This window comes from Rhinopithecus roxellana, chromosome 19 (assembly GCF_007565055.1).
Source record: "Rhinopithecus roxellana isolate Shanxi Qingling chromosome 19, ASM756505v1, whole genome shotgun sequence".
In the NCBI taxonomy this organism is placed as follows: Eukaryota; Metazoa; Chordata; class Mammalia; order Primates; family Cercopithecidae; genus Rhinopithecus; species Rhinopithecus roxellana.
The window spans coordinates 46099285-46125278 of NC_044567.1; the positions used below are offsets into that span (position 1 = coordinate 46099285).

Sequence of the window (25994 nt, forward strand, 5' to 3'; positions counted from 1 at the left end):
GCGGACGGCCAGTCGCGGCCATCAGGCTGATCCTCTCCCCGCCCGGCCCGCTCTCGACCCACGCGCTCCTCTGGGCCATGGAGCCGGCCCCCGACGCCCAGGAGGCGCGCACTGTGCGCGAGGCGCTGGGCCGCTACGAGGCGGCGCTGGAGGGAGCGGTGCGCGCGCTGCACGAGGACATGCAGGGGCTGCAGCGCGGCGTGGAGCGGCGGGTGGCAGAGGCGGTGCGCCTGGCCGGCCCCCTGGCGCGCACGGTGGCCGACCTGCAGCGGGACAACCAGCGGCTGCAGGCGCAGCTCGAGCGCCTGACGCGCCAGGTGGATGCGCTGGGCTTGGCCAGCGGGATGTCCCCGGCGCCCGGCACTCCCTGCACGCCCAGCCCCCCGCCCGCGCCCGGGGTTCCCGACCGCGCGCCCCGCCTGGGCAGCGCACGCTTCGCCAGCCACGCCACCTTCTCGCTGTCCGGCCGCGGCCAGGTGAGCCCGGGGGAGCGCGCGCCCTGGCGCCAGGGAGTGGGGCTCCCAGCCGGGTGCTGCTCCTTCGCCCCAGCTGCCTGTGTCCGTCCGCGTCTGCGGGGTTGGGTCCTTTACGGGCCGCTCGGACTAGGTGATGGGGTCCTGCCGGCCCTCCGGAGTTGGAGAGGGCGGGGGGAGGACCACTTAGCCTGTCAGCTGCACCTGTCTTGGTCCCCCTCCCTTTTTTGGAGCCAGACTCTGTTTGCTCAGAGTCCTGTCTCCCTCTCTCCTCTGTCCCATGACACCAAGGGCTTGGGCTCCGAAGTCCGGCCCCTGACTGTTCGGCACTGCCTGGGGCCACGCGGGGCGTGTTGGAATGGTCAACACCCCTGCCTGCCCCCCACCCTCCATTCACGCTCCTGCTCCCCTGCGTTGCCGCTTCACTGAGGCCTGACGGCTCCGGTTATTGATTAACCCAGACTGAAAACTCAGGCCCCTGGATGGGTGGGGAGGGGAGCCGAGGGGGAAGCGATCAGCAGCGGTGTTTAGGAACTCTGCATCGCAGGGGGCAAATCCCTTACCGTAAGGGAGAGAGGTGGAAACCAGCCTTGAGCCGTGCTAGATTCCTGGGGTCAGTGACTAGCCAGAGGCCCACACCAAGTGGGGATGGGGCGGAGGCCGACGTGGACCAGTCACCACCTTGCGCACGGGCCACCCAGAGCGGTTAGAATGTTTCCATGGTGTGTGCAGTGGCCCTTGGGTGAGATTTTCCATCCTGATCAGACATGTGCTCTGGGATTGGGTTCCCAGGATCTGCGGCTTTGTAGCCTGCACCTGCTCCCTCCTTGGTGCAATCCGTGGAGCACTCAGATTTCCTGCTGTGGGCTGGGCTGGACCTCAGGGGTCCCGGAGGAGAGTATCAGTTTGGGTCTTCCCCCTGGAGGTCCCATCTAGGCTGGGAGATGGTCCCATACCAAGTTTGGGCAGCCAGAGATATTTTGCTCCAAACACAGTAGTTAGTCCCCTCTCAGTGGCTATCCCAGCAAGGCTTTGTGCTGGGGGCCTGGGGCTTGCTGCTACTGGTGCAGATGGGGATGGGGTGGGGGCTATGCACAAAGCCTCAGAAAGGCGGAAAGTACTCACTGGTGAGCGTGCAGCCTCGAGGTATGCGAGTGGAGTGGACAGTGGCAAATGCCCCTAGTGTGCTGAGCAGAGGTGCTGGGCTTTGTCCAGCCTGTAAGAAGTTCTTAAACATGCCCTGATGGCAGAACCCGGGAGCGTCCCAGTGCTCCGTGTGAAGTGTCTGGAAGTGTGGATACACTTAAGTCTGTCTTATGAACATGACACTCTACATGACCATGGTCTAAAATCACCAGTGTGAGCTCACACGTGCCTCATCAACTGTGTCATCGGTTGTTTTTGAGGTTTTATTTGAACATGCATTTGCTGTTTGTCTGCTCATAGGAGCAGCTGTCCAAATTTAAAAAAATAATAATGTCAGAGTCACATATACATGTAGATGTGTGTGTATATGTGCATACACACACACACACACACACACACACACAGAAAGAGGATTCTCTCTAGTCGTGATTTTTGTCAATGGAGATTAGCCATTGTTCACTAACACCAAGCTAGTCCTCTTGGTCAGGGGTTGGTGGGCAAAGCTCGGGATAAGAGTCTTCTTTGTGTCTGGCAAGCCTTCTTAGGGGCGGATGGAAGGTGGAGGGTGGCTGAAGATGGGTAACTTAATTGTGATGGTGGCTGGAGATGGGTAACTTAATTGTGATGGTCCAAGGAGAAAGAAAGGGTCTGAGCTGGGCCATGGCCGTGGTGTGTAGCGGGGCTGCCTTGGACAGGGTTTCGGAGGGGGAATGAGCAGATGGGGTAGTCTCAGAGGGGAGTCCTGACTTGGGGGACTGCTGGCTCACTGATCTGGGCGGACATGCTGGGTTCCACCCAGGTCATGCTGAACATGAGGGGACTATGGGAACTCCCGGTGAAGCTGTCCCAGAGCAGGTGGATTCATGGATCTGGTGCCCCAGAGAGCGAGCAAGCCTGGAGATTAGAGAGCTCTCTGGGCAGAGGCAAAGAGTCTGAAGGAAATAAAAACCAGACCACGGAACTGCCAGGGAGTGAGGAGGACCTGAGAGCCCACTCTCAGCAAACCGGAGAGGGAGCCCTCCTGGAAGAAGAGGCTGAGGTCAGCGAGGACGCATCAGCCTGTTGGGGAGTGAGGATGGAGACCCAGGCACCCAGGGGCGTGAGCAGCAAGGGTAGCTGAGCACTGTGGGTGGAGCATGGCTGCAGTCGTCAGTTGGGTTAGAGGCTCTGCACCCCTTGAGCCCTGGCTCCCAGGGCCTGAGGCAGGTGCGGCCGGGCTGACCCCAGAAGCACCAATCCCCATCTCGCTTGCTGTCTTCCATCTCGGAAGCATTGTCACAGCCTCTAGGCCAGTGTCCGGCATTGAGAGGAGGGACTGCGTGGAGCCATCCACATGCTCTACCTCGTGTGCTGTGACCAACACTACGTGATCAAGAGGTTGGTCACACATAAGGAGCCAGGGCTCAGGGTGAGACTGGAGTGTGGACCACGGACACAGAGTCACAGCTGCACGCCCGGCTGCTGGGTGTCTGACCTCTCAGACTTTGTGTCTGTGTAGTGGGGGTCTGGGTGGGGCAGTCTCATCCCATTCACATGAGCCAGGGATGGCTGCACTACCTGGCATTGTAGAGGTTGGAGTCATGCCGTTCCTCTGTAACAAATGATAACATTTACAGACTGAGTTGCTTTCAAACTGGGGACTGAAGGATTGGAGGTAGATTGTCTCCAGTACATAAATGCACCCTGAACTCAGTGTAGGAAGGCTTGATCAAGTAATCCTGTCTGGCTAGGAGCAGGGAGCCGGGAGTCAGCTTGGGGCCTGGGGTGGATGGTGGCAGCCTGAGGCCAGGCCCAGGCCCCAGCAGGTTGGGCCAGAGTTGTGGCCTGGAAATGTCATCCTCAGCTGAGCTGGAGCCACTGGGTCCCCGTGCCCGAGGCAGCGGAGGCCCCAGGAACAGCTGCCAGGAGCCCCGTGTCAGAGGCCCGACCATGAAAGAAACCAGACTCGCCTTATCTGCCTTCCTTTCCCAGACACACTGTGCGATAAGAGGGGTAAATGCTTTAGGGAGAAGTTTGAATCAAGTCCTTTCAAACGGTGGCGTGAGTGGAGGAGGGCCGGGTCAGCAGTGTGAATTGTGTCAGGATGGGGCTTTGGTCCTGCATGAGCCTCGTCCCCATGGATGGGCCCGTGCAGGTCAGGCAGCCCCCAGAAGTTCTGAAATAGTCTTCCTTCCCCCACAAAAATGTCTAAAAGCTTTTCCAATAAGAAGGTCCCTGAAATCAGACTTAGCTCATCACCCTTCCGCCTTTGCCGTAAGTCTCCCAGGCCTGGGCTCCCTCACGGGGGACCTCCCCTTCTCAAAACAAAGCCGAGGTGGGGAATCTTGGGCGGAGGTACCAGGCCAGCTCAACAGGACTTGTCCCCAGCCTCAGGGCTCTCCAGCGATTTCTACCCCGGTCCCAGGGTACGGAGGCCCCTCCCTGGTTTCCTTCCGCAGGACCGCGGCAGGCTGCCCCCACCAAAGGACAGCAGTAGCCCACCGGGGACTCTGCAGGAACAGCTCGTTCCAGCCCAGCCCTTTGGTTGAAGAGCTCTGAGTTCTGTGAAGGTCCCCTGGGGGGTGACCCCAGTCCCCTGACTTTTCCTCACCCTCATTGGCTAAGACAGATCCCGCGGGGCCGGGGCTGCTACTGACCCAGGTCCTAGAAGACAAGTTTGCCCTGAGTTGTCCTCTCTGGCCCCTAGAAGGCCAGAGCGCTTTGTGGACAGAGCCCTGGATTGGGTTAGGAGACCTGAGCCCCATACTTTGGCTCTGCCACTACCTTTAGCCATGGTGTGGGTTTAGGGGCTCCCCCCACTGCCCCGCCTCACCTTGGCTTGCTTTCCCCGTCTGTGTGATGACGGGCTGGAGGGTGGTCTCAGAATAGCCCCTTGCCCCTTGACCTAAGGCATGGGCAGAGCCCTCTCCCCAGGTGAGGAATGCTTCGAGTCTCGGGGCAGGGGAGCTTGGGAGTCCGGGCTCAGCCCCGCACCCCAGCCTGCATTAGCCCAGCCACTTTCCCTCCTCCCTTTGCCGGAGAACCTTTAGCGGGGATCTAACCAGCAGAGAAATTACTTCCCGGTCTGGTATAGCGCCTGGTCCCCTGGGGCATCGTGGGGGTTGTTGAGGGGGCTGCAACGTGCAGGGGCAGGCATCTGTGGAGGCCCCCCCCACCCCCATAGAGATACATATTTCCTGGGAAAATAGTTTCACCCTCAGTCTTTCCCCCTCAGGGCCCTGCCTGGACCTGTGGAACCTGTCAGACAGGAGCAGGGTGGGTAGGGGAGCATGGAGACCCCAGAGCCTGGTGACCTTGGGGGCTGGGGTTCCAGCTGGACTGGCTGGTTCTCCTCCCTCTGCCAACATGGTCCACACGGCCACAGCGGCCACAGCGTGGCTCTAGGGGCACCCACTCTGCCCTACGTGCTGGGCGATGCCCCGTGCTTTTCTTGCGTTCCTGAGAACGGGCCTGGGCTCTCCTCCTCCCACTCTTGAATCAAGAGCTGAGGGATCACCTCCTCTCCAAGGCTGGCTCTTCCCAGGCTCTGGGTCCTGTCTGCTCTGAGCTCCCCAGTGACCCCACCCTGCAGATGGTCCCGTCACCTTTCTCAACCTATAAATGTGGTCTTGCCTCTTCCTTCTGGAAAAACCCCTCAGACCCCTTCCCCTGGCCCCGCTCAGGGCTAAAGTTACTGTGCTGTCTTCATTTCTCTGGGACCTCTCCCCTAGGCCATCTCCTGTCCCCTGCCCCCCGTCCCCCGCCCCATGCTTCTGATCACCCATGACCTCTTCTTTTGCTGAACCCAATGGATGCCTGGTTGGATTTCCTCTTCACCTTTTCCTCGACCCCAGGTTGCCTTTGGACGCACCTGGCTTCTTTTTTTTTTTTTTTTTTTTTTGAGCCAGAGTCTCCCTCTGTTGCCCAGGCTGGAGTGCAGTGGTGCAATCTTGGCTCACTGCAACCTCCATCTCCTGGGTTTAAGCGATTCTCGCCGGGCGCGGTGGCTCACGCCTGTAATCCCAGCTCTCAGGGAGGCAGAGGCGGGAGGATAGCTTGAGCCCAGGAGTTCAAGACCTGCCTGGGTAATACAGCGAGACCCCGTTCTCCACAAAAAGGAAAAAAAAAAAAAAAAAGACAAAAAAAAAAAAATAAGCGATTCTCGTGCTTCAGCCTCCCTAGTAGTTGGGACTACAGGCACCCACCACCGTGCCCAGCTAATTTTTGTATTTTTAGTAGAGATGGGGTTTCACCACGTTGGTCAGGCTGGTCTTGAACTTGTGTCCTCAGGTGATCCACCCACCTTGGCCTCCCAAAGTGCTGGCATTCCAGGCGTGAGCTGCCGCGCCCAGCCCCGTGGCTGGCTTCTTGATTCCCTTCCTTCCTGGCCCTGGTTTTCTCACCATTCTTCAGGGGCTCCTCCTACCTGTCTGGCTGCTCCTCATCCTCCGCAGACTGCTCTTCTGCTTCCTGAAATGTGGGGGCCTCATCCCAGGGGCCCCAAGCTGCTCTTCCTCTGCTGGGCTTCCAGGAGCCCAGTGGATGCCCTGACTCCTGTTTTTCCATGCTCATCCTTCTTTTCTCTTAAACTCCAGACTCAAAAATCCAGCTACCTCCTCAGCTCCCTGATGCTCCAGGTGCCCCAGGCACTAAACATGTCCCAACGGAAACTCTCATTTACCCCCTAACCCTGCCCTGACCCACCACGCCTGGACTTGGGAGAGGCTTGGCACCCTTCCTCTCCCACGTCCACCCAGTCTCCCGGCCGGATCCCTTTTCCCCCAAAGCTCTGAGTCCTTCTTGCCTGTGGCCCTCCCAGTGCCCCATCTCCCTTCCCCAGGTTCCTGCCCAGGACTGGTGAAGTGTCTTGCCATCTGGTCTCCACTCTCTGGCATCCCCTAAAGGGTGTTCCTGAAACACAGAGCTGAGGACCTTGCGCTCCTTCTTGTCTAAGGCGCCAAGTACCCAGGGCAGGCAGCTTGGGCAGCATGGCACTTCTCCATCTGCCTGAGTCCTGGACGGGCGTGATCAGGATACCTGTGCTTTCGATGTCTCTCTGCAAAAGCAGACACTAATCACTCTTCTGGCCATGCCCTCCCTTGCTTATCCACTGGGCTCACTCTGGATGTGGCTCAGGCACCCCTGCCTCTGAGAAGCCCTCCTTGCCCCACTGGGTCAGATGAACCCTGCGTGAGGCATCCTTATTCTGGCACGGCCCCCTGTGTTCACCAGCCTGGCTCCCCTACCAGACTGATTCCCCCTCGCAGGGTGGCACCTCCCGCATTGGTTGCAAAGGGAGCTGAGCCATCTGGGTCCAGGGAGGCATCATTATTGCCTGGGAACCTGTAGACCAGGAGGCATCTGGGAGAGGCACAGCCGACCTCTCAAGCCGCTCGTCCTGGGCTCATGGTGGCGCCCCCACCAGCCCCACAGACACTCTCAGCCCTTCACACGCCCTCACTGGGAGGAGGGCAGGACCAAGGTTGAGGACTTCTCCCCTGGCCACACGTCCCAGCTGTTTTTTGCTGTATCAGTGTGGCCAAGGCACATGCCCTCTCAGAGTCCTCAGGTCCCATCTGTCAAATGGCTCTGGCAGCACCTACCCGGGAGGACAGTTGCTCTAAGCGGTGTGCCCAGAAAAAGGGCTGGATGTTTGGTAGATGCCATGTGGCACTTGCCTGGCCTGGTCCCGTTTCTCAAACAGGGAAGCTGAGACCCCGAGGGGAACTGATGTGGCCCAGGTCACATGGGTGGGTGGCAGCACAGCCTGGATCCCAGTCTCTCAGAGCCCAGTGGCTCTTGGCCTTGGCCGTCTTGTCTGCCTCTACCTGCCCCACCCACTACTACCGCCCAGCTGGGATGGATGAGTCGCACGGAGCTGGTCAGGGCTTTGCACTGTGCACAGCTGGGTGAATCTTGTGTCCCTGCCTCCCAGGCAAAGGCCTCAGCGTGATCGGGGCTCTGTGGTGCATTGTTGGCCCCGAAGGACCTGGTGCCACTGGTTCCTGCTGCCCCTGCATGGGCAACCAGGCTGGCCTGGCCCAGCTGAGAGGGGCGGGGGGCCAGGCACTCCTGATTCCACCGTCTGGGCCAGCCTGGGGGAAAGGGTGAGGTGACCTAACGTCATTGGAACCCTGAATCTTGACTTCTGTCTTCAGCTTTCTGGGACTCTGGGAGGAGCCCGGTGGAGACGTTTCCCTCCCAGGGTCTCAGGGGCTCAGCAGTTAGAGTGGGGCCATCCCAGCTTCTGCTGTGTGGCTTGCCCATCATTTGCTCCCTGGGGGCTGTTTTCTCTCAACATGATTGGTGTTTTGCCAGAACAAGAAGGGGTCTGGCCCTAGCTGATGGGGTCTCGGTGATGTTTGTGTCTCTGTAGAGTTTGGATCATGATGAGGCCAGCGAGTCGGAGATGAGAAAGACCTCAAGCTCGTGCATCATGGAAAATGGGCACCAGCCGGGGGCAGGTAGGGGTAGGGCTGTGGGCAGAGGAGGGATGGCTGGGTAGGTTTGGGGGTTAAGTAAGGCCCTGGTCAGGTATCTTCTGTGCCAGGCCAGCCCTTGGCCTGAGTTGGGACGCACTCTATCCTGAACCCCAGCAGGGAGAGAGGCTGCCGGGAGAGCAGTGTCATTCAGTAGAACCTGTGACACACAGAGGGAAGTTGGGAGATCTCAGGAGGTAGTGAGCTCTCCCGTGTCTCCAGGAAAGCAAGTAGAGGCTGAGGAACTTTTCTAAGCACTGAGTAGGGTAGAGAGTGGGCTGATGAGCCAACTAGTATTTATTAAGCTGGCCATGAGGGGAAGCTGGGAAAAATCAACTCTGGTTGGAGCAGTAAGATATCCCTGAAACGGGAGGTCAGGGAGGCTGGAGCAGTCAGGGAGGCCTTCCTACAGGAGGTGGGAGGAGGGTCCAGGGAGGCTAGAGCCTTTCTGGGAGGTCTCAGAACTCCGAGGCTGCCACGGCTGACCACCCACCCATACTGGTCACATGTTACAGGTCCAGGCGACGGATCCCCCGAGGTCGTCCAAACCTTCTCGGCACCAGATCCCCCCAGGCCTCGCCCTGTGAGCCTCTCCTTGCGGCTGCCCCACCAGCCAGTCACGGCCAGTCACCCGAGTCTCTGACAGGTTCTCTGGGGAGACTTCAGCAGCAGCTCTGTCACCTACGTCTGCTGCCACCCTCGGGGGCCTCAACCCAAGCCCCAGCGAGACCACCACACCCTGGACTCCCAGTCCTGGCGGTATGAGCAGGACAGCGTGGCCTTGGGGCAGACCTCCCCTTGGGATGGGAGAGGGAGGGCCGGGGCTAGGGAGGGGGAATCGGTGGGTGACTTGGAAAACGAGGAGCCAAGCCCAGCCCTGCCTCTGCCTGCCATGTCTGCCCCTTCCTTTAGCCCATCCTCCTGGGCTCCTGCCCAGAGAGGCTGTGAAATAGCATTCTGGTGCTATTTGCCAGAAAGTCACAATTCTCCTTTTATTATTAAAGAAAAAAAAAAGCCAAGCCTGCTACCCTACCCCTACCCCCAATCACAGTCCTGCTGGCTGGGGCGGGAGGCCTGCCCCACAGGGAAGGCCCCGCTCACCTGCCCCTGCCCGCAGCCCTACCCCCTGGTGGGGTGACCATGGCTTTTATTACAGGTGGAGGCCACAGTTGGAAGGTGGCCTCTTGCCCTGCAGGTTGGGCACCGTCCCCTCCCTCCCTCAAGGCCCCAGGCCCGACTTGGGCCTGTGGCCAGGTCTCCATGACATGTCCTGGGGGAAGCCGTGTGGGCCTCTATAGGGAGGGTTTGGGAGCAGTGTTCGCTGGATACACGGCTCGGGCCCTGGGCTCTGTGCTCTCAAGAGCAGGACAGTTGAAAAGACCTCTTTGATGTTGTTGCTGTGTGTCCCCATCCTCCTTTCTCCTCCACTGTCCACTGGGGCAGGGCCGGCTTAGCCCAGAGGGTTAGCTCATCCTTGCCGTGATGCCGGGAAAACGAGGCAGAGCCGGATCAGAGGAAGGGAGGCTGTGGCGCGCCCTGCCTGGGGCCAGGGTTTGTTACTTCTCTCCCTCTCTCTGTTCCGCAGAGAATAATTCCTCCTTCGCGCGGTCTGTGTCGAGCTCTGGCTACGGGGCAGTGACAGCAAGCAAACACAGCAACAGGTGAGCCAGGGCCCGTGTTCCTGTGGGGTCGCTGCACCCAGGTGTCTTCTCTGCTTTGGACGCAGGCTGCCCAGGGTCGGCTCTGGGGTTGGCGTCTCCACGGAAGGCTCAGGGCTGGATCTCTGGAGCACTGGGTGGCAGGGTTGGGGGTAAGGTCTGAGCAGGGGGAGTGAGGCAGTGGGCCTCGGTGGAGAGCTTCATTTGGAGAAATAGGGCCACAGGCTGGTTTCTTTGTGGACCCTTCAAGTCAGTCAAAAGATTGGAGGAGGGGTTGGGCGCGGTGGCTCATACCTATAATTCCAGCACTTTGGGAGGCCGAGGCGGGCAGATCACCCGAGGTCAAGAGTTCAAGACCAGCCTGGCCAACATGGCAAAACCCCGTCTCTACTAAAAATACAAAAATTAGCCGGGCATGGTGGCAGGCGCCTGTAATCCCAGCTACTTGGGAGGTTGAGGCAGGAGAATCACTTGAACCCGGGAAGTGGAGGTTGCCATGAGCCGAGATAGTGCCACTGCACTCCAGCCTAGGCAACGGAATAAGACTCTGTCTCAAAAAAAAAAAAAAAAAAAAAAGATTGGAGGAGGCAGGAGGGGGAGGACAGGAGCTTTGTCTTCTTCTATCCCAGCCAGCTAGGGTCCCTCGGAACTTCCTGCCCATGGGCTGTGGGCAGGGGCAGGTGAGCGGGGCCTTCCCTGTGGGGCAGGCCTCCTGCCCCAGCCAGCGGGACTGTGATTGGGGGTAGGGGTAGGGTAGCAGGCTTGGCTTTTTTTTTTCTTTAATAATAAAAGGAGAATTGTGACTTTCTGGCAAACTGTTCTGGGGAAAACAAAGGTGGTCTTTTCTCATGGTGGTGAAGGCTGGAGGCCTGGTCCCTCCAGGGCTGGTTCTGAGCACACCTCCTGCCTGTGGAGGGGGTCTCCTTGTCCTCCCCAGGCATTGACACCTGCAGAGGGGTGTTTATGTCCAGATCGGGGGCCCAGTGTCTCTCCTGAGTTGGGCCTATTGGCCAGGCCCTCCAGGCAGCACAATTCAGAAAACCTGCTAAACCAGCTGGGGACCAGAGCAAGGACGCCTCCTCTCTGAGCACCCATCACGGTGCAGGCTGCCTTGTCCACACTCAGTGCGATGGAGACCCAGGGGCCTGGTGAGCTAGTGATGCCTGCTGGGCCCAGGTCCCAACTCGGCGATTCTCTCCTCAGCCCACCGCTGGTGACACCACCCCAGTCGCCCGTGTCCCCGCAGCCACCAGCCACAACTCAGGTCCATCGGCAAGGGGAGCGTCGCAGGGAGCTCGTGAGGTCGCAGACGCTGCCCCGCACCTCAGGGGCACAGGCCCGGAAGGCATTATTTGAGAAGTGGGAGCAGGAAACAGCGGCGGGCAAGTACGATGCTCCCTCACAGACTCACAGATAGGCCGGGCCCCCACACTGTGCCCAGACCCAGACAGGGGTGGAGTGGGTGCAGCAGAGCAAGTTTCAGCCCTGTCCTGTTCCCCAGGGTGCTGTTGCCCAAGACAAGATCTCTTGGGCAAGGCACAAAGTTAGGGCTGGACCACAGGGCAGGTTGGGGGGACACGGGGCCCCAGTTGTTGGGGGAAGACAGCTATGAGGCAGGGAACCAGGAAGGCCTGGTGAGAGCCCCTCTCTCCTCCTCCATTCCCGAGGCCCCCTGTCCTGTCGCTGGTGCCCCCAGGCTGCCCTCATACCCACGTTCCCCACGGGTTGTGGCTTCTTTAGTTTCTGGGCATGACCGGGAACTGGGTGGCGACTGGGATTCCTGGCCAGAGCTGGGAGGCCCAGCGCGGGGTTGGTCTTGCCTGCGGACTGAAGGTGATGCTATGGGGCCAAGCGGCCTCCAGCCCGCTACTAGGTCTTGAGAGACCTCGGGTCTTGAGAGATTCTCGGGCTCCAGCCCACCTTTGCATATTCAGCCAGTCCTCGTGTCAGTGCATGGTATTGATGCCTGCTGTGTGCAGAGTGTGATCGAAGCATGGTATTGATGCCTGCTGTGTGCAGGGTGTGGCCCAAGCATGGTACGGATGCCTGCTGTGTGCAAGGTGTGGCCCAGGCCTTGTGGGATAATGAAGATAACAGCCAGTCCCTGCTCCACTCTAGTGAGGGAGACCGACCCAGGACGTGTCCCCACTTGCCCCAAACAACCTGGTCTAGGCCATTAGGGACTGTCCTTGAGGCCCAGAAGAGGAAATCATCCCTCCTGGTGAGGAAAGAGCCATCAGGGAAGGAGGCCCCCCATTAAGAGGGGGGCTCAGAAGGAGGGGTGGGAGGAAGGAACTGGGAGAGGTGTTCCAGGCAGAAGGCAGGGGCCTAGGGCCATGTGGGCCAAGGTCTTCTGTCTCAGGATTCCCAAGTGTCCCCTGCTTCCTGGGTGGGGAATAAACGGGACCTGGAGGGCTGTAGGGGTGTGGATGGTCCTGCCACATACCATCAAAGGAGACTGTGTCGCTGGTATATGGGGCCGTGCCGTGGACATGGGCACAGCTGAGCCTGTGTGCTGCCAGCGTCTCCCCTGGGTGAGCAGAGCAGGTGGGAGCATCCTCCCTGGTGGTGCAGGGATGGCCTTCCCTGCCCCAGACCCGCACGGGGAGATGGTAGCTGGAGGGCACCCACAGCAGGCCTGCCATCTCTCTGCAGGGGGAAAGGCGAGGCCCGGGCCAGGCTGAAGCGGTCGCAGAGCTTCGGTGTGGCCAGCGCCAGCAGCATCAAGCAGATCCTGCTCGAGTGGTGCCGCAGCAAGACGCTGGGCTACCAGGTGAGCCCTGGCTCCCCTCCAGCTGCTGGGACCCCCAGCCAAAGACCTGACCAAGCATTGCCATTGTTCTTATTCTCCCGCCTGGGCAGGAACCCGCTGAGGTTGGGGTTAAGGGGTAGGAACCACAGTAATTACGCCTTCCGAGTGGGTGCCTAGCTGCCCATGGCGTGTGCTGAGAAGCTCCAGGAATCCGGTGTCTAGGCCCCTGCACTGACCCCACTCACCCTGTTGCAGCACGTGGACCTGCAGAACTTCTCCTCCAGCTGGAGCGATGGCATGGCCTTCTGCGCCCTGGTACACTCCTTCTTCCCCGACGCCTTTGACTACAACTCCCTGAGCCCCACGCAGCGGCAGAAGAACTTTGAGCTGGCTTTCACCATGGCTGAGTGAGTCCCAGCCCAGTCCCTGAGCCCAACTTCTTCCCCAGGTGGGGCATGGGGGTGAGTGGGATGTGGCGCCGCTGTCTGCAAAGCTGAAGGACCCTGGGGCCATGTGGTCTGTGTACCTCTTGTGCAGATGGGAAGACTGAGACCTGGAGAGGGATTTTCCCAGAGTCACGCAGCACTCAGTGGTGGAGGGGGACTCTGTTCCTGGGGACCTGCCCTCTTTGCTGGGTGCCCAGCTTCCGAGGTGCACTCTGGGAGACCAGCCACAGAGCAGGCATGAAGGGCAGCGGGACAGGGTCCCCCAGAGCTCTGAATCTGTCCTCTCTGGACTGATGGAGAGATGCCATTGCTTGCATGAGCCACAGCTGCCAGTTAGCGAGAAACTGGATACGATCTGGGCCACTTACAAGGAGATTTTTGCTTCCAATAAGATTTTCCTTCCCTAGGCCAGGCACAGTGGCTCAAGCCTGTAATCCCAGCACTTTGGGAGGCTGAGACGGGCGGATCATGAGGTCAGGAGATCGAGACCATCCTGGCTAACACGGTGAAACCCCATCTCTACTAAAAAATACAAAAAACTAGCCGGGCGATGTGGCGGGCACCTGTAGTCCCAGCTACTCCGGAGGCTGAGGCAGGAGAATGGCGTAAACCCAGGAGGCGGAGCTTGCAGTGAGCTGAGATCCGGCCACTGCACTCCAGCCTTGGCGACAGAGTGAGACTCCGTCTCAAAAAAAAAAAAAAAAAAAAAAGATTTTCCTTCCCTAAATGGTGTTCTAGCATTTACTGTGAAAATGCCTAGCTCCTTAGGTCCCACCCCTAGGGTGAAGACTTGGGGTTGGCTCTGGGGTCAGGAGGCACCTGGAAAGCCAATTTGGGATTTGGTTTTTGGCCGAGGGCCTCAGGAGAGTTGGCAGAGTCAGGTCTGTCAGCCAGGGCTCCAGCGAGGGACAGGCGCACAGTCAAAAACTAGGCGAGGAGAGTTTAACAAAGGGACTCTTTACAAAGGTGTGGGCAGGAATGAGGTCGTAGGCCAGGCTCCATGCAGCAGCCTCGGGATAACAGCAGTGCAGCGGATACCAGCCCGTGGCCTGGGTCTGGAGGATTGTCTGATAAGAGCTGCGCTTTGGGCAAATGGTTGCAGTCAGCTCCCTGCGACCTGGCAGGGAGGGAGCTGTGGATAAATGTCCCAACCTCACTCCCCTCCTGCCTCACGCCAGGGCCTCTTGGTGACTGAACCCCATCTGAAGACAGAGGGCCAGGAGCGGTATCTGTGGTTCTTCTTGGCCCCCAGGGCAGGGAGCAGGGCACCACTCAGGAACATGAGTGGTGTTCGGGGCTGCCGGATGCTAAGCTCTCTGAAACGCAGAGAGGTAAGGCCGTCCCCAAAGCCGAGTCTTCCGGAGGGCGAGTTTGTTACTCTTTCCCTGCCTTTGTGCCTTGTGTAGTCAGCCTCTGACGCCGGTCTGCAACTGACTCTATTTGTTTCTGGTCTGAGTCCTCAGTGCCCACATTTAAGAGTAGTCCTTGACCAGGCGCAGTGGCTCACGCCTGTAATCCTAGCACTTTGGGAGGCTGCGGCGGGTGGATCGCCTGAGCTCAGGAGTTCGAGACCAGCCTGGCCAACACGGTGAAACCCTGTCTCTACTAAAATACAAAAAATTAGCCAGGCATGGTGGCGGGCGCATGGAGTCCCAGCTACTCAGGAGGACTGAGGCAGGAGAATTGCTAGAACCCAAGAGGTGGAGGTTGCAGTGAGCCGAGATTGTACCACTGCACTCCAGCCTGGCTGGCAGAGTGAGACTCCGTCTCTAAAAAAAAAAAAAAAAAAAAAAAGAAGAAAAAAAAGGTAGTCTTCACAGTCTTGTTGGGTTGAAGGAGCCTCACCCCAGGCCTTACCCGCCTCCCTCACTCCTTTCCCAGCCCAACCACCAACCACCTGACCCCGGCCCCAGCCCCGGCCCTAGCCCACCACCCCGGCCCCTGGGCCTGGCCAGGGAAAGAAGCAGAGCCAGCGGGTCTTGTATATCGTAAGGCTTGCTTTGACCTGAGTCAGCCGCCCCTCACTGGGGCAGCAACTCTCTCTGTGACGGCAGAATCGACACTGGCTCTGAGCTCCTCAGCCTGAGTTTTTGGAATATCAGTGTCAGTCCAGTTATGTTGCCTTGGATGACGCGCTTGGACTCAGCCCCCTGGGGTCACAAGAACTCCTTGTATACTTTAAAAGCCTTTCTGTCTTGGCTGCTTGGGGTTAGCTGTCATCCTAATTGCAGAAACAGCCCTGGACGCGCGTGTTGTGCAACTGGATCCAGACGATGATGAGGTGGAGCCAAGGGGAATGGGTGGTGCAGGGAGTGGGCAGCTCCTGAGGATGGGGTCCAGCTGCCGAAGCCCAGACGTGGCAACCGTCAATCAGACTGTCAGAGGACACAGGGTCGCGGTATCGGGGTGGATACCCCAGCACCCACCCCAGCAGCGAGGTCACCCCAGCACCCACCCCAGCGGCGAGGTCACACTGTCTTGCAGGGTTCTTTGTTGTCTAAGTCCAGTGGTGTCTGCTTATGCCCTGGTCACCTTGGTCACCCTCCACCCTGGACCAGACTAGGCTGTGGCAGAGAGAGGGTCGCCCCAGGCCATGGGGTGGTGGCCCCGTGCCCCAGCCTGCAGGGAACGCAGCTCCCTTTGGCAGCCAGGGCCAGAGGGATCCCAGGCTGTGCTTCCCCAGCACGAGGTTTGAGTTCAGGGAGCCTCTAGACTCCAACCAGATGTTTCTTCTATTCCCAGCTTGGTGGGGTGAGGGGGAGGCAGCGGCGGAGGCTGGTCCAGGTTTTGCCTCCTGCCTTCCTGGAGCACACAAGCAGGGTAAAACCATGGGCCCCGCCTCCCGGTGGCCTGAGCCTGCTCCAACTGTGGAGGGGGCAGGGGGGATGGGTCTGATGAAGCCGCTGAGATGAGTTATTGCTTTTCTGCTGACTCGATGGGGTGGGGAGGGGCGTCCACCACAGGCCTGCCGTGCGGGGACCAGAGGGGGGGCAGTTTGCTCAGAGCCTGGGAAGAGGCCTCCCCTCATGACTCATCCATAAGATTATCTCCCCGGTACTATGGGGAGAGGGCTGGGAAGACTGGCTCGCCTGCCTGGGGCCTCTGGGGAGGACAACAGCTTTGATCGCCTCCTTTCTTGGACAATAGGCTGGTTAGAAGAGCTGGCGAGAAAGCGCAGGGACACCTGTCTGAGGATACTGGCTGTCAGTGTCCTCACCAATATCCCTGAGGTTTGTGGCAAAGGCTGTCAGTTTTGCGATCTTCCTGAGGTTTGTGGCAAAGGCTGTCTGTCAGTTTTGCGATCTTCCTGAGGTTTGCGGGAAAGGCTGTCAGTTTTGTGATCTTCCTGAGGTTTGCGGCAAAGGCTGAGCAGACACGCGTGCTGCTGAAAGCCACCCAGGGTCGTACGGGCAGCAGGACCACAGGGCAGCCTGGGGGCAGGTAGGGCGGGATGAGAGGAGCCTGGGGTCTGACAAAGACAACTTCTGGAAGGGAAAGGAGGACACAGGTCCCCAAACCATGGGTTCACCTTTCATGTGGAATGAAACATTTCCACGAGCAAGTGCCTTAAAGGCACGAGGATGCACCAGGGACCTTTGGAGTAAAAGTGGTGTGTGCTGCCCTCCCCCAACCCCCACCTGATAGTTTATGGTCCCAGAGATTCCCAGTGGCCTAATCTGTGTGAGTGATGCGGTGTTGACAGCACAGCGAGCTTCCCTTGCCTGACAGGTGTTCAGGGTCTGGAACGAGGGAGGACCAGCCCCTTTTATGGAACGGGCTGAGTCGGGCGGACGCCTGACCCCTCTACACCCGTCCTCTCCACCTCTGCAGAGGCCGAGTGCAGGACGTGCAGCCCCAGGCTTCCCGCTTGCCCTGCGGGGAATGTGTCCCGCTCTCAGGTTACGCTGGAGCAGAAGGGGTTTCCAGGCTATTTGTAGTGCCCATGTGTCTCTGTCTAAAACCAGATAGGAGGTAGTAGTCCCAGTCCTGGCATCCTGGTCTGCATTTAGAGCAGGCTTAAAAAAATAAAAATAACCCGCAAACCCCTCCTCCAGCTCCCTTACAGGCCAGCCCTTGTGGTAGCTGAAGCTCACAGTAGACAGGAGTGGGAGAAAACCCTTTCAGCCTTTTCCTCACTCCACTGATGTGAGGCGCAAGCAAAGGCTCTTTAAAAATGGTGGTCGGGATTGGCCAGGCACAGCGGCGCATGCCTGTGTTCCAATCCCAGCACTTTGGGAGGCCAAGGTGGGTAGATTCCTCGAGCTTAAGAGTTTGAGACCAGCTCGGGCAATGTGGCAAGACCTCACCTTTATAGAAAATACAAAAAAGAAATAGCTGGGTGTGGTGGTGCGCACCTGTGTCCCAGCTACTTGGGAGGCTGAAGTGGGAGGATCACTTGAGCCCAGAAGGCAGAGATTGCAGTGAACCCAGATGGTGCCACTGCACTCCAGCCTGGGCAAAAGAGTGAGACCTCATTTCAAAAAAAAAAAAAAATGTTGTCAGCCCATGTTAACTGTGGTTCTTGCTATGGAATGGCATTTAAAGTGATTTGTACTTTCTCCTTTGAACTTTGATTGATTGATTGATTGATTGACACAGGGTCACCCTTTGTCTCCCAGGCTGGAATACAGTGGTGCAATCACAGCTCCCTGTGGCCTCAGACTCCCAAGCTCAAGTGATCCTCCTGCCTCAGCCTCCCAAGTAGCTGGGACTACAGGCACACACGCCCATATCTGGCTTTTTTTTTTTTTTTTTTTTAGAGATGTGGTTTCACTATGTTGGCCAGGCTGGTCTCAAAGTCCTGGCCTCAAGTCCTCCCGTCTCAGCCTCCTGAAGTGCTGGGATTACAGGCATGAGCCACCGCACTTGGCTTGTTTCAATCTTTTTTTTTTTTTTTTTTTTTTTTGAGACAGGAGTCTCGCTCTGTTGCCCAGGCTGGAGTGCAGTGGCACAATCTCGGCTCACTGCAACCTCGGTCTCTCGGGTTCACACCATTCTCCTGCCTCAGCCTCCCAAGTAGCTGGGACTACAGGCGCCCGCCACCTCGCCCGGCTAGTTTTTTGTATTTTTTAGTAGAGACCGGGTTTCACCGTGTTAGCCAGGATGGTCTCGATCTCCTGACCTTGTGATCCGCCCGTCTCAGCCTCCCAAAGTTCTGGGATTACAGGCGTGAGCCACCGCGCCCGGCCGTTTCAATCATTTAAAACAAACCTGTATCATTTTTACAAAAGGAGGTTTTTTTTTTTTTAATTTAAAAGGAAATTGGAACCTCTAATATGTGAAGACCTAAATATTTTTTATACAAGTCAACACTGATCATCACTTCCTTTTCCTCCTGTCTCCCGAGTTTTGTCCAGCCTGTGTCTGCCATTTCTAGGAATCTTGCCATCACAGGTCAAATATCCCTTATCCAAAATGGCCTGGGACCAGAAGTGTTTTGGAGTTTCGATTTTGGAAGATTTGCATTATATAATACTTACTGGTTGAGCATCCCAAATTATAAAAAATCCAAAGGCTCTAAAATCGGAACCTTTCTGAGTGCCAGACATGATGCTCAAAGGAAATGCTCATAGGAGCATTTTGGATGTGGTATGGTGAACCTGTGCCATTGAAGCTGGCTCTGGTGTTTCTTTTTTTTTTTTTTTTTCTTTTTTTTTGAGATGGAGTTTCGCTCTTGTTGCCCAGGCTAGAGAGCAATGGAGTAATCTCAGCTCACTGAAACTTCCACTTCCTGGATTCAAGCGATTTTCCTGCCTCAGCCTCCCAAGTAGCTGGGATTACAGGCCTGACTAATTCTTTTTTTATTTCTAGTAGAGACAGAGTTTCACCATGTTGGTCAGGCTGGTCTCAAACTCCTGACCTCAGGTGATCCACCCACCTTGGCCTCCCAAAGTGCTGGGATTATAGGCATGAGCCACTGCGCCCAGCTAATTTTTGTATTTTTAGTGGAGACTGGGTTTTGCCATGTTGCCCAGGCTGGTCGCGAACTCATGACCTCAGGTGATCCGTGGAAGGCAGGTGCTCTTGAGGGTCTGGTGTGAACTGTGCCTCAAAGACAGAGAATGCTCTCTGCCTATGGGAGGGGGAATTTGGAGCTCCCGAGGAAAAGCAGTGGATGAAGAGCAAAGGTGGCAGGTGGAGAAGAAAAGAGGGAGCCAGGAGATGGTGGTTGCATGCTGCATGTTGTGACCCCTCCCTGCTCCCCTAGGAACTCCTACACTCTTACGTTCTCAACTTAGAAATAACAACGGTGGGGAACAGATAGATCATGGCTCAGTGCCTTGGTTGCCTGCTGGGGAAGCCAGTGATCTGGACAGTGGAGGATGACACAGGGCATGGCATCCGCTCCCATCCTGACTGTCACCCTGGACTGGAAGACTTGCCACCAGGACAGGGGCCAGGGGTCATTATCAGAGGGTAAATGCAGCCTCTAGAATGAAGAGGGGGTCAGCTTGCTGTCTTCTGCGGGGGGTGGACCACACCTCAGCAATTCTGAGGGCCTCCTATGAAGTGGGTTAGAGAGCGGCAAGACCTAGTTCAGAGGGGTGGGTCCTAGGTATCCTCTGTGGGGACAGTTACGAAACCAGAGCTATTTAGTTCAGATAAAGAGACATGGAAGGACGGTTTTCTTCTGGTATATGAAGAGTTCTTTCATGGAGGAAAAAATTAGACTGAGAATAAATAGCCTTGTGGGGTCAGTAGGTAGAAAGTACACACAGGCACAAATAGCATAAGAAATGTCAGAAGAACTTTCTCGTGGTCAGAGCATCTGCAGAGGGTTCTAAGCTGTCCTTGGAGGAAATTGGGTCCCCTTTCCCTGGACCCCGAGATGAACAAGCCGAGGCAGGGCCTTTATAGAGGTGACTGGTGCTTCTGACGGGGGTATTTAGATGGGCGGAGGTCCTAGAGTCCTCATGCTGTCCCTGCTTCACATGTGGCACCACCGAGGCCACCACTGTGGCCACCGCTGTCAGTGCTGATAACCTGGGCATGTGCGGAGCCTATTCCCACACACCTGGGATCCTCCAAGTAGCAGGTGTGGGAGTGGAGGTGCCCCAGCTGTGTGGCAGGTGGAAAGGAGGGCACCAGATGTGAAATGATGGCTCAGGAAGGTGAACTCAGGTTCCCAGCCTCTCTGAACTCAGATCTTTTCTTTTTTCTTTTCTTTTCTTTCCTTTTGTCTTTTCTCTTCTCTTCTCTTTTCCTTTTCTCTCTTCTCTCTTCTCTTCTCTTTTTTCTTTTCTTTTCTTTTCTTTTCTTTTCTTTTCTTGAGATGGAGTCTTGCTCTGTCGCCCAGGCTGCAGTGCAGTGGCATGATCTTGGCTCAATGCAATCTCTGCCTCCCGGGTTCAAATGATTCTCCTGCCTCAGCCTCCCGAGTAGCTGGGATTACAGGCATGCGCCACCACGCCCAGCTAATTTTTGTATTTTTAGTAGAGACGAGGTTTCACCATGTTGGCCAGGCTGGTCTCCAACTCCTGACCTCAAATGATCTGCCTACCTCAGCCTCTTAAAATGCTGGGATTACAGGCGTGAGCCACCGTACCCGGCCTGAACTCAGATTTTCAATCCTTAATCGTCGACAAAGCACCTTTACATGCCTGCTCGCGTCAGAGGGCCTACTTCCCTGATAACGAGCCCTGCCCTGGCCTGTCCCAGGGAGAAAGGGTGCCCGCTCGTTGGACCAAACCCACTCATCACCCCACAAAGCCTGTTGGATTCACTTACAGGCCACCTGCTACAACCCCAAGCAGGAGGTGGGGAAGGGGATCCAGGACAGATGTCTCCATTTTGCCTTGACATTTGGTTTCTGATGGGAGGCCTGGCGTCCAGCCAGCACAGCAGAGCAGGGTCTGCGGGTAATGTTACAGTCTTTGCCTCTGGAGCACACAGCCGCATGAGTCCTGGTAGAAAGTGCTGAGTGCGTCGTGCCAAACTGGGATGGGTCAGAGGAGTCCTGCTCCTCACTGGGGTCTCCCCTCTGGCTGGGCTCTCTGGGGAACAAGATGCATAAAGACACATTGTGGAATCACAGCCTCACAACAGGCCCACTGGGAGGGACAGCAGAGGTGGTATTCTGATTTTCTTTTTCTTTTCTTTTTTTTTTTTTTTGAGACGGAGTCTGGCTCCGTCACCAGGCTGGAGTGCAGTAGCACGATCTCGGCTCACTGAAACCTCCACTTCCTGAGTTCAAGCGATTCTCCAGCCTCAGTCTCCCGAGTAGTGGGGATTTCAGGCGTGCACCACCACGCCTGGCTAATTTTGTATTTTTAGTAGAGACAGGGTTTTGTCGTGTTGGTCGGGCTGGTTTGGAACTCCTGGCCTCAGGTGATCCGCCCACCTCGGCCTCCCAAAGTGCTGGGATTACAGGCGTGAGCCACCGTGCCTGGTCAGTATTCCGATTTTCTGCTAAGGAAGTGGGCACAGAACGGTGAAGCAATTGGAGGAGTCGGGGTTTGAACTCGACTATTTCAATTTCACATTCAGGCCTCTTCTCTGTGATCCACCCTGCTTCTTAAAGCGAGGCGTGATCCTCAAAATGGCAGCAAGAATAATCTCTGACTTTTTTGTTTGTTTTGGTTTTGGTTTTCTTGAGACAGGGTCTGGCTCTGTCACCCAGGCTGGAGTGCAGTGGTGCAATCTGGGCTCACTGCAGCCTCCACCTCCTGGCCTCAAGCCTCGAGTAGCTGGGACTACAGGTGCACACCACCGTGCCTGGCTAGTTTTTAAAATTTTTTATAGAGACGGGATTTTGCTGTGTTTTCCAGGCTGGTCTGAAACTCCTGGGCTCAAGTGATCCTCCTGCCTCGGTCTTCCAAAGTGCTGGGATGACAGGCATGAGCCACTGTGCCCGGCCTAATCTTTAATGTTTATTAGCTCTTTCGACGTGCCCTTTGCTGTTCCACCTGATTGGCATGGGTTTATAATTTTCATACCACTCTTTCAAGGTGGATATAACTCACAGCTGGAGAAACTGAGGCCTGGATAAATGAAGTGTGTTGCCCACAGATAAATAGCTCGGAAGAGATGGAGCTGGGATTTGAACCCTGACAGCTATGCGCTTATTGGTGGAAAAAAAAAACACACACAAAAGACTGGGGACCCCCGGAACTACAAAAGTACACACAGCTGCTGAAAGAAGGCACTGACCGTCAGGCCAAGTGCAATCGTTTTTGTCTTTTTGGTTCTGCCTAATAATATCAAGCCGGCTCCATCTGGTACCCAGGCACCCCAGGCCTGCTGTGAGCAGAGTCAGAGGAGGCAGGGGCGCAGGGCTGGGCATTCCAGAGGCTGGCTGTTGTTATTTCAGGACTCGGTGCCGAGATGCGCAGGGTGATGTGTCTTGACTGTTGATGTTCCTCCTCCCATGTCCACGAGGCCTTCAGCCTCCCTCTGAGCCCCAGTGAAAGTCCACAGTGTACATACGAGTCTAACCAGTGAGCCAGAAGTTAAACCAGTATCTCCCAGGGCAGGAGGCAGAGGGCCCTGGGAGGCTGGGGGTGGGGCGGCAATTATTTTAAGCAATCTTTTTTTTTTGAGACCCAGCCTCGTTCTGTCTCCCAGACTGGAGTGCAGTGGTGTGATCTCGGCTCACTGCAACCTCCGCCTCCCGCATTCAAGCGATTCTCCTACCTCAGCCTCCTGAGTAGCTGGGACCATAGGCGCCCGCCACCACACCTGGCTAATTTTTTGTATTTTTAGTAGAGACAGGGTTTCACTATGTTGGCCAGGATGGCCTCAATTTCTTGACCTTGTGGTCTGCCCTCCTCAGCCTCCCAAAGTGCTGGGATTACAGGCGTGATAAGCAATCTTTTAAACTGCCAGATATGACTCATTAGTAGACTGTAAAATCAATTTAGTGCTTCATGAGCAGCATTTTTTTTTTTTTTCGAGATGAAGTCTCACTCTTGTCCCCCAGGCTGGAGCACAATGAGGCAATCTTGGCTCACTGCAACCTCCGCCTCCTGGGTTTAAGCAATTCTCCTGCCTCAGCCTCCCGAGTAGCTGGGATTACAGGTGCCTGCCACCACGCCCGGCTAATTTTTGTATTTTTAGTAGAGACAGGGTTTCACATATTGGCCAGGCTGGTCTCGAACTCCTGACCTCAGGTGATCTGCCCGCCTCGGCCTCCGAATGTGCTGGGATTACAGGTGTGAGCCACCACGCCTGGCCATGACCAGCATTTTAAAGAGGTAGGGTTGGGGAGGGGCAGGGGAGAGAATAAACATGAAATATCACTGAGAAAATACAGGTAGTGGTAAAGAAGTATTTCTGTGAAACTGTATTTCCACATACATGTAAGCATGTGCTGAATCATGATAAAAATATCTTCCTTACTATGGGTCACAGTAAAAAAAAAAAAAAAAAAAAAAGTCTAAAAGCATTTTTAGGAAGTAAATGGGTAAATTTATTTTTTGCTTTATTAGTTTTACATTTATTTTAATAACTCAGCGTTACATATACTATTGATATTTACTTTTTTTTTTTTTTTTTTTCGAGACAGAGTTTCACTCTATCGCCCAGGCTGCAGTGCAGTGGGGCGATACCTTCACCTCTTGGGTTCACGCAATTTTCCTGTCTCAGCCTCCTGGGACTACAGGCGCTCACCACCACGCCCAGCTAATTTTTGCATTTTTAGTAGAGATGGAGTTTCACCATATTGGTCAGCCTAGTCTCAAACTCCTGACCTCAGGTGACCCACCCACCTTGACCTCTTAAAATGCTGGGATTACAGGTGTGAACCACCATATCCAGCCTACTTTTTTTAAAAAAACTTAAATATAGTTTCAATTCAAATTTAAATACAATATGCCAGGTACTGTGGGTCGCCTGTGCCTGTAATCCCAGCTACTCAGGAGGCTGAGGTGGGAAGATCGCTTGAGGAGGCATTTGAGACCAGTCTGGGTCACATAGTGAGACCCCATTTCTTTTTTTTTGAGACCGAGTCTCGCTCTGTCACCCAGGCTGGAGTGCAGTGGCCGGTCTCGGCTCACTGCAAGCTCCGCCTCCTGGGTTTACGCCACTCTCCTGCCTCAGCCTCCCGAGTAGCTGGGACTACAGGCGCCTGCCACCTCGCCCGGCTAGTTTTTTTGTATTTTTTTTAGGAGAGACGGGGTTTCACTGTGTTAGCCAGGATGGGTGAGACCCCATTTCTACAAAACTAGTTTTAAAAAATTAGCTGGGCCGGGCGTGGTAGCTCATGCCTGTAATCTCAGCACTTTGGGAGGCCAAGGCAGGTGGATCACCTGAGATCACGAGTTCAAGACCAGCCTGGCCAACATGGTGAAACCTTGTCTCTACTAAAAATACACAACAAAATTAGCCAGGCATGGTGGCGAACACCTGTAATCCCAGCTACTCGGGAGGCTGAGGCAGGAGAATCACTGGAACCCAGGAGGCAGAGGTTGTAGTGAGCCAAGATTGTGCCACTGCATACAGCCTGGGCGACAAGAGTGAAACTCTGTCTCAAAAAAAAAAAAAAAAAAAACTAGTTAGGGATCACTTGGGCCCAGAAGATCAATGCTGCAGTAAGCTAGGATCGTGCCACTGTACTTATGCCTGGGCAATAGAGCAAGCCCCTGCCTCTAAACAAACAACAACAACAAAAAAACAAATTAAATAAAGTAAACCTATTTAAAGGAAACTATGAATTGTATAGGTGGCTCACAAATCTGGGAGTTTGGGAAACACTGCATTGGAGTCAGTGACTCCAAGGGTTCTGCCAGGGTTATCTGAATTCCCTGCTGGTGGGTCCTTGGGAACCTCTGGCTGCAGGCTGAGAGGCTGAGCTCTGTTCCCGGGATGGAGATCCCGGCCCTGTCGCGGCTGTGGGGCTGGCTGATGGCTGGGACCGCCATTCTGACGGGGCTTGTGTGTTTCAGGAATCTGGCCAACTGTGAACGCCTCATCGAAGTGGAGGACATGATGGTGATGGGCCGCAAGCCGGACCCCATGTGTGTCTTCACCTACGTCCAGTCGCTGTACAACCACCTACGTCGCTTTGAGTAAAGCCCCTGAGCCTGGAGTGCCAAAGAGCAGCCCCAGGAAGAGGCTGGGGGTCCGCGTGCGAATCCCCAGCCAGGATGCCCCCAGGAGCCTTGGCGTTTGGTGTGAGGGCGCTGTTTGTTCTGTGGCGTGTGACCGCACTCCCCTTCGAGCCCAGCTGTGTTACTGATTAAAAGTACTGCTGAGCTGTGGTCTGACAGCGCTGATCACGGCCAAGGGTTCGGAGGAAAAGGAAAAATTATGAGTTAGAGAGAGAGAGAGAGACATTGGTGCTAAGTAATGATCTTCCTAAAGAAATGCTTGCGTTTATAGATTCCAGAATGCTAACGTACGATTTTCCCTCTGGTGAATTCGATACATCGGCTTTACAGGGTTACAGTGATTGCCAAGTGTTTTTTTATCAAAATACCCAGAGTTTTTTTACTTCCTCACGCGATTGTAGGTTCCTCTCCTCCCTCCCTCTGGGTCACTGCCAGGAAACAGGGACTGCTTAATCAGCAGCTTGACAAAGAAGACCGCAAGTCTTGGGAAGAAACAGTTTAATCACTCCCAAGTCCTGGGCAACAGATGACCTTCAAGTCACCTCTGCTCTCCGGGGAGATGGGAAGGCTCTCGCCTTGGTCCCAAAGCGCTGCTGTTCTTCCCAGGAGGCCCCACAAGTGTTTGGCTAAGCACAGGCTCTCGGGAATTTAACACTTTCGGGGAAGGATAGGCCCTTTGTGCTGAGACAGAGTTTTTATTACATCTTTTTTAGGGGATTTGCTGCAGATATTTATAAAAAGCAGCTCCCTCTGTACCAGCGACCCATTTGTACATAAAAAAGATGTGTTGAACTTTACTTGGGGTTTGTTATTTCTGTTTGGGAGATGGGAGTTCTGTGAATAAGAGACTTTACACACCTTCCAAGTGAATAGCCACTAAATTCCCACCCCTGTTCCTGCACTTAAATCACTGGCCTAGAAAGTTGAAGATGGCATTTGCTGTCACCTCTGAGCGTGCCTGTCTCCCGTCTCCATGCTGTGGAAGGAGCGTCAACAGAAAGTTCCCCTTGAGAT

At 55.8% G+C, this 25994-nt stretch overlaps 1 protein-coding gene across 1 annotated transcript; it reads left to right on the forward strand.

The window, feature by feature from the left end:
• SMTNL2 (smoothelin like 2) lies at nt 1-25777 on the forward strand. The gene is given in 9 exon segments (XM_030922516.1): nt 1-476; nt 7975-8062; nt 8593-8702; nt 8704-8836; nt 9663-9738; nt 10939-11121; nt 12391-12508; nt 12743-12894; nt 24816-25777. Coding segments are annotated over 9 exon segments (1386 nt in total). The 5' UTR covers nt 1-77; the 3' UTR covers nt 24943-25777.
• Nucleotides 25778-25994: the final 217 nt, after the last annotated feature.